Source organism: Cajanus cajan, chromosome 1, assembly GCF_000230855.2.
Source record: "Cajanus cajan strain Asha chromosome 1, NIPB_CcT2T_4, whole genome shotgun sequence".
NCBI lineage: Eukaryota > Viridiplantae > Streptophyta > Magnoliopsida > Fabales > Fabaceae > Cajanus > Cajanus cajan.
The window spans coordinates 13,652,350-13,660,942 of record NC_138517.1 but is presented as its reverse complement, the minus strand read 5'-3'; the positions used below and the strand labels follow the sequence as shown (position 1 = coordinate 13,660,942).

The 8,593-nt window shown below is 28.0% G+C and overlaps 1 protein-coding gene across 1 annotated transcript; it reads left to right on the top strand.

The window, feature by feature from the left end:
- Nucleotides 1-2,465, top strand: LOC109818756 (putative F-box/FBD/LRR-repeat protein At4g13965). The gene is made up of 4 exons (XM_020384283.3): nucleotides 1-134; nucleotides 638-1,594; nucleotides 1,714-1,923; nucleotides 2,200-2,465. The coding sequence occupies exons 1-3, from the start codon at nucleotides 132-134 to the stop codon at nucleotides 1,885-1,887; spliced, it is 1,134 nt and encodes a 377-aa protein (XP_020239872.1). The 5' UTR covers nucleotides 1-131; the 3' UTR covers nucleotides 1,888-1,923; nucleotides 2,200-2,465.
- Nucleotides 2,466-8,593: the final 6,128 nt, after the last annotated feature.

Sequence of the window (8,593 nt, the reverse complement as noted above, 5' to 3'; positions counted from 1 at the left end):
AATCTCATGATTATGTTTTGCTCTCTACTACCGTTCAGTGCACCACAGACTCCAATCCAAAAAATAACATTTCTCTTGAACCGATCATCTACTCTACATTGTTACTGAATCAGCTGAATCGCCAACCGAAGATGGTATTTTTTCGATCACCCCTTACCTAGAATTGTTCTTTTGTAGCTTTTCACATTTTGATACTGTATTGTAAAGCGTAAAAGGATGCGCGAAATCTTTTATGTTTTGTGTTATCACATACATAAATTTGTTTATTACAAGCCAATATTCCTTTTGATGAAAAAAAAACCGACATGCAAACATATATAGGCCGTAGAATCTCTTTTGTGATGAACTTGATTATGAAATAGATTACAATAAATGAGAAATGTTTATTTTATGTGTGTTCATGACTCTAATAAAGATCAGTCAATACTTTTGACAGATGTGATATTTCATACATAAATCATGGTTACTATTTTTTTATTTATTTATTTTTTATTTGTTTAGTGATAAATTTTTGGAATAAAATAGATATGATTTTAAGTTGGAATCTTGCTAACTTCATTGCGACTATAATGGATTTTTCAAAAATTCTCTTTGATCTAAACGAAATTTTGAAGTATTTGTCTAATTTTTTGGTCAGACATTAGTAAAAGGAAAAGGAAAAGAAAAAGATGGAAAATTGGTGAAGACGAGGAAGCAACGAATATCAAGTAGAAGAAATTGCAAAGAAGACAGGATCAGTAACTTGCCTAAGGGTGTTTTGCTCCATATATTGAACTTAATGGAAGTGAAAACTATTTTTCAGACTTCTGTATTATCAAAACAATGGAAGGATCTTTGGAAAAGTGTCACCTATCTCTCTCTCAATTCCTCTCACTTTAGAACAGTTGCTGATTTTAACAAATTTGTGTCTCATTTTCTTTCTAATAGAGATGACTCCATTTCTCTACTTAAGCTTTTTGTTCATCTCCATCGTTGTAGTGAGCTCAAACTCCTGAATAGGATGATGAAATATGCTGTGTTGCACAAGGTTGAGAGGTTGGCAATTGAGATATCATGTTTGTCTTTAGCGGCCAATAATAAATTTCCCCCTTCTATTTTTTCAAGTCCATCTATCTCATTTCTTTGGCTTTTTGTAGCTATCTATGGCCCAATTATGAAATTACCACCATCTCTGCAGTTGCCAGCACTAACAACCTTGAGTCTCCACAAGGTTTGTTTTACTGCAGGAGACAATGATTGTGCTGAGCCCTTTTCATCATGTAAATTGTTGAAGACTTTATTCCTTAATGAATGTTCTTTGCATGATGATGCAAAAAGGCTTTGGATATCTAATTCTAGTCTTGCAAAATTGACCCTGCATCATTCCTTTACAGAAACTTACAAACTTGTTCTTTCTACTCCAAATCTTAGTTTTCTCAGTGTCACTGGTAATATCCGGTCATGTTATGGTGAAGTCTCCTCCACATGCAATCTTTCATTTCTTGAAGAAGGAAATATTGGTGCCAGATATTCAATCATGTCAAACTGGCTGCAACTGTTTGCTAATGTAAAGAAATTGACACTGTTTGGGATTGGCATGGAGAATATTTTAAGTGTAAGATATTTTCATAATGCTCCAGAGATATTTGCATTCTTATGCTAATTTTTACCTTTTCATTCTTATATTTCTGAGTATCCATTATAACATGTCTTCAAATAATTCTAACTGTGTAGGTTCTTGCTTATCCTTTGCCGGAGGAAATTCAACATCCTTACTTTGTTAGATTAAGGTCATTGGAACTGATGATGGATTCAGAACGAAAACTATCTGATGAAAAAGTAGACAGTATTGTGCAGTATTTTCTTCGGAACTCTCCACTGAGCAGAGTTAATGTCATCAAGGACTGAAAGTTATATATTCCTATTTCATGCTTGTTTATTTAGGTAAATATGTTTCCAAAGTATTCCATTGTCTCATTATTTTATGTTTCCCTTTCTTCTAGATGCTTTCTTCTGACTAGAAATTACAGGATGTTTATATAGCTGGGATCAGACTGGAACCTAAAATTTTCTTATTCTTTGACATGTTTACTAAAATCTATGTTAGGTGAAGATTTTTCAAATATAGTTCAGTTTTTATTTCATTTTATTGAAGTCAATGACTCCATTTTACACATTTGTAAGCATCGAACTTATGAAATATTTTTGTGAATTTTATAGGTTTGGTTTGTTTGAAGGAAAGGAACATTGGGCAAGTTGAAGTTGAAGAGAATGATGTTGGGTGACAGCTAGAAATGAGAAGGACAATATCAGTGGCATGGGCACCTTACTTTGTTCTGTTCAGCATACTGAAATATTTATGTATTAGTTTTTGTCTAATATTTTGCTTTATTAACCTTTATGATGCTCGCTTAGACTCTTCTAAAGGTTGTTGTGCAATGAGTTTCATGATTATCCTCTTGAATATAGACTTTTCTTTGCTGTTATTTTTGGCTTCTGTTCAGCATACTGAAATATTTATGTATTAGTTTTTGTCTAATATTTTGCTTTATTAACCTTTATGATGCTCGCTTAGACTCTTCTAAAGGTTGTTGTGCAATGAGTTTCTTGATTATCCTCTTGAATATAGACTTTTATATTGCTGTTATTTTTGGCTTCGCAGATGAAAATTTTAATTATAAGAAACTATCACCATGTGGAATAATTTGTGTTAGTTGTTTTGTTTGTGTTATGCCAAGATTAGGAAAAAAGTTTTTTATTTTTTATTTTTTTACTTTAATCATTCCGTGTATATGGGTAGTTAAGGCAAATGTTTAACTTGTATTGATTATTGGCTGATTAGGAATACATAATTTTAAACTTAGAATGCTTAAGTAAAGAGTTAGAGTTGTTCTAGACAAGGACACTTAATAAACTAAAGAATTTGTAATGTCAGTATTTGTTGTTGTATGCTTTATCATCATAATAATTCATTAAATCTGATTTAGGCTAAGAATTAATTAATTTTAGGGTTCATTTCCTTTAAGCAAATTAAACTATATAGTAGACAATTCATAACAAAATCACGAATAAGAGTTCTATCAATAGCTTTTGATCAAGTATAATAGATAACAATGACATGTTACACAACCATTATCCTTAAAACAAGTCACATAATGTTGCTGAGTCTGTAACCTTAAAAATCCTAACATTATTGTTACCCATCTAACAATGAAAACTGTTCATAACAAAAAAACAGCTCCATATCCATTTTGCGTACCTTTTAAACTTATAGTTTGCTTAAGCTTCAACAGTTCTTGAGCTACATAAAACTTACTACTGTTTTTTCTACAATCACCCACTCATACAAAATCTTAATCCACATTGAACTTGTTTTCAACAACCATCCACCGCTTTTGAACATAAAAAAATCTAACAAAAGGAAGATAGGTAAGTCCTTGAACAAGAAAATTAGTTAAATTTGAACAAATATTACCATTGAATTTGGGTATTGTGTAACATTTTCCCTGGGTGTTCATCCATATATGAGATGAATTTCACTTCCTGTTTCTTACGATGTCATAATATTCGCATTTAATTTTTTATCCTCTTTGTTTATAAGACAAGACTTAGGTGCATTTTTATTATTATTTATCAAAATTAAAGTTTTATCTTAATAATATAGGTATCATAGAACAGTAGTACCTATGAAACTATATATAAGTATTAGTGTTTTCTTTTATATACCCCCTTCTATTGTAGTTTTTTTCTATTTACAATTTCCCTTTGATTTCTCTCACTATATGTTACTTTTATGATTCATTTTTGTTGTTGTCATGCTACAAATATCTCTCAATTCATTAAGTCATAAACTAATTTCGGTCAGTATCATGATTATTGTTGGTTAGATGTGTTTTCATGTTTGATGAAATTGATTGCATACTAGATTTTCCACTAATCAGATTGTTCCTATTAAATACATTGTTTGTACAATGTGTAAATTTATTATGCTATACGCTTATTGCGAAGGCATTTTGCACCCATTGCAATCATCCTTATTTGCTAGCCTTTCTAGAGAGGTGGTTTCCTTTTTGTACATATATCTTTGGGAGAGATTATAGTATAGAGGAAGAGGATATTGTTGTATTCATACACTGTTAGAATTGTCAATTATGGTCAATTTGACATTCATGTTAGGTTAGGTCAATTTGACGTTGGACTAAAGTATTTTTTAACCTAGCCTAGTCCATAATGGACTCTGGCCAGTCATGGACTAGCCAATTTTCAAAATAGAAAAAAAATATTAAAATAATTTTTTTGTATAATAATTTAATAAAACATTTTTTAATCACTATAAACTATAACAAGAAAATATATATTGTTATTTATACTATGAAATAGCAAAACATAATACATAATAATAAAAATAAGATAAAGTAAATTAATTATAACTAAAAGGATAAAAATAAAAATACATAAAAACATTAACTTTAAAATGAACATATTTATATATGTTAGAAAAGAATGGCACAATCCAAGAGGGGGGGTGAATTGGATTCAATGACCCTTTAAAAATTTATCAGAGTATTTTGCATCTTAATTTCAATCAAAACTTTTCTATGACAGAATTTCCAAATGAAGCTCTTCTAAAGACTTGTTATGAAAATATGAATGCAATATGCTCACTTGATTACAACATAATGAGGTTCAAAAATAATGTTCAATTACAGATTTAAACCATCAAGATTCACATACACTTGTTAATCAAGTTTTATCTTCTTCGAAGTTGAACCAAGAAATTACACAATGTAAAAGATAAGGTAGAAGAAGATTGCACAAGTCTTTTTATACTGGTTCAGCCACTCCACATGTGATCTACATCCAGTCCTTAATCAACACCTGATTAAGATTTGTTCCACTATCTTTAAGCAAGAAGGTTTACAAGCACACACACATGCATATACTTCAACACTAAAAGATAACCACTTTCTTGACCCCAAGAAAGCACCCCTTGTAGAACCCACTACAAGAAACCTTATTACTTGAGAAACTCTTCTCAAGATTTTCCACAAAGATTCACAAAGAATAAAAGGAACGAATTTACCTGGAATTCTTGAACAAATCTTTATCTTCCCCTTTCAAGAATATGATGATGATGATCTTCTACCAAAGCTTTTCACAAACGTTTTCACTCTTGGATTTCACAAAGAAAACTCTCCAAGATGTCACAAAGACTCACAAAAACGTTTTTCACAAATTGATTATCAGTTCTAACTCATGTCTGAAGTTTCTCAAGGTTCAAACTATTTATAAAAGTTTCAGACACAGATAATCAATTATTTTAAAGAATAATCAATTATTTTGTTCTTCAGATTTTCTGGAAATCAACCAAGAATAATATAATCGATTATTTAGCTGGATAATCGATTATTCCAGAGAGTTGTTCCTGGGATAATCGATTATTTTGGCAAATAATTGATTATTACAGCAAGGCATTCCACTTAGCCTATTTGCTGAAATAATCGATTATATTTAACAATAATCGATTATTTTGAGTTAGTTCTTAAAACTTCATTTTAAGACTCAAAATAACTTTTCAATGTTTTTAACTCATCATCATATACTCTCTACTTAGTTTAGATAAGATTTGCTCATGCACAAAGCATACTTAAGCACACAAAATATAGAAACTCATTCAAAACAATCTATATCCTAAGTTCTATTACATAGCTCCATCTCATAGCATTTTCTTGATTCTTCTTTGACTTTGTTTTTGTGCTCCAAGTTGTTGTTCTCATGTTGTGATCATCAAAACTCTTTAAGCTTCTCCTAAGCTCAACAATATATGTACTATTAAATCTATTATTTATTATCTTAAATGGGTCAGGGAAGAAGAATAAATTCACCTGTTTTTAAAGTTTTCACAATTAATGAAGACAATTAATGAAGACATGAGTGAAAGTGCACGTTGTAATGAATCTTTGTTCTTTTCAAATAAGTGAATATAGTGAAGGAATCCCTGCAAAAGCACACTGTTAGATCCCATTTTGGTTTCTTCAAAAAGGAGTTTCTTCATTAGAGGAGAAGGGTTGAAGATGACTCAACAAAATTGATAAAATAACTAGTGAAAAAAATCACGACTCAACTTGTAAGTAAATAACATGATGCACATACACAAACACACACGCACACATACACACATATAAGGAGTTTAGGGTTTAGGATTCTATACTTTTAGATTATATATATAATTTTTTTTCTTAATTCAAGATAGTTTGATACCTCATTCTTATATAATAAAATTGACGTAATATATCTATTTTGAAATATACTAAAATATGAATACTTTGATTATGTTCAAATTTGCACTTAGATTCCAAAGAGTTGAGAGTAATATTTATAAAATTATCCTCTATAATTGATGTGACAGTCTACTGTGTAAGTGGGTTCAATTGAACCGAGTTTGGATAAATTTGTTACTTAATCCAATCAAAATTAAATGGAATTGGGTTGGGTTGGATAGGATTGGATTAGGTTGAGTCAATCAAGTCAACATAGTTAAATTTATTTATTTATTTTTTATAAAAATTTAAATATTTCAAAATAAATATAAATTATTTGATATATTGCTACAAATGTAATGTTATTAATCAACAAAGTAAATAATGATACAAACTAAATTCTAAAATAAGTTTGTTGATTTGCTACATTGTTATCGGCTCAAACGACTATCATTTATATAAAATAAAATTTAAAATTATATGTGTATTGTTACAATAGTATCAATTCAAAAACACAATATCTTTTATAGAGTAAGAATGACAACGAGTATTATCCTAAACAAGTATACGAACTTATTATATATATATATATACACACACATATATATATGATCAGGTTAGGTTAGATCACAAGTCAAAAAATACAAAATATGTTGCTCAACCTGTATGATATCGAATTTTGATTATGTTGGATTGAGTTTGATCCAAATACTAAAAGATTTCAATCCGAACTCATTGGATCGATTTGGGTCAATTCAGATTCGCGAGTCACTTGTATCTACTTATACCTTAGTACTAATAAAGGTGGATAAGTGACCACATCATATTTATTCAACTCACAAGAAGCACTAAAATATGTTAATCAAAACATGTATGGAAGTAATACTCAATATATTTTATGCTCTTTTGGACTCTTAGTAATAGTTAGTTAAAATATTTTTAGTCATCCATATAATTTCAATTACTTTTATCTTTAAGTTTTGATAGTTTGTAATAAAATTTTTTAATCATTATACTTATCTTTTTCAATCATTTTTAATTCCTGTAATTTAAATAGATCTTTTTAATTCTTATATTTTTTTATCATTTTAATCTTTATCTTTAATCTTTTTATAATTGTGTTGACATGGTAAAATATTTCAATTTTGTGACAATAAAAAAAGATATCTCAACAATGTATATCACAAATGAGAAAAAGATAGAAGTGCTGAAAGAAATAATTTAAATTTAACAAAATAAATTCAACATAAAATACGCAAAATTGAATTAATTTCTCTATCACATCATCACAAAAAAAAATGTCACAGAAAAAAAAATTAACGATAAAGACAAAAGATATCAAAAGAATTATAAATATAGAGACTAAAAAAATATATCTTAAATTATAAAAATTAAAATTATTAAAAAAATAAGTATAAAAAGTTAAAAAAAATAATTATAAAAATTAAAAAATAAAGTAAGTAAAATTATATAAATTTTTTTTATCCTTGACTATTCCAGCAATGAATCTTGGTCCTTGTTTATTCTCGTCGATGATAATCTTTTTTATGTTAATGAATATTTTTCATAATATATATTGTGGGATGATTCTTACTTTTTTAACTTAAATTTCTTTATTATATGCTTATAAATGACAAGGAAAAAGTAATTATCCATAATGCATGATGACTAGGAAAAAGGAATTATCCATAATGCATATGTATTAATGACTGGATGAGGAAAATGTTCAACTTATATTCTCCTATGCTATTAGTAAAAAAAAAATTCTCCTATAATATAGGTTGTATAATTATATTTTCTTTTTATTTTTCTTTTTCATTTTTTTAATGACAATTAGGTTGCAATACTGGTATGGGTCTCCTTTAGGATTTTCAAATAAAATTCATACTCATCCTTATGAAAATATGGGATACCGTCAGCCTCAAGCGCGGGTTGGTAGGATAACTGTCTATAACTTTATTGTTGAAGGAACAATTAAAAAAATGTTATTTAATTTATATAATAGAAAAATTATGTATTAAAAAATAAATTAATTGTGAATAATTAAACAATAATATTATTTTTCAGTAGAAAAAAATTATTCATAATTTTAAGAAAATAAATAAGTAATATTAAATATAATGAGAAAAGTGTAATATATATATATTTTTTTGTTAGTGTAAAATTATAAATAATAGATATCTTTAACTTTCTCTTTTTTTTTTCTTCCTTTATCTCTAGTTTTTTTATTTTCTTTTTACTTTTTAAATTGTGACATATCTTATTTAGTTGAAATTTCAAAATTAAATTGTAAATATCTACCTCTCCATTTTAATTTTCTTTGTAATGATAATTATTGATTAACTTTTCAATAT

Coding starts and splice junctions, on each gene's coding strand:
- LOC109818756 (XM_020384283.3), top strand. Junction 1,595..1,713: donor GCATGGAGAATATTTTAAGT/GTAAGATATTTT, acceptor CTAACTGTGTAG/GTTCTTGCTTATCCTTTGCC.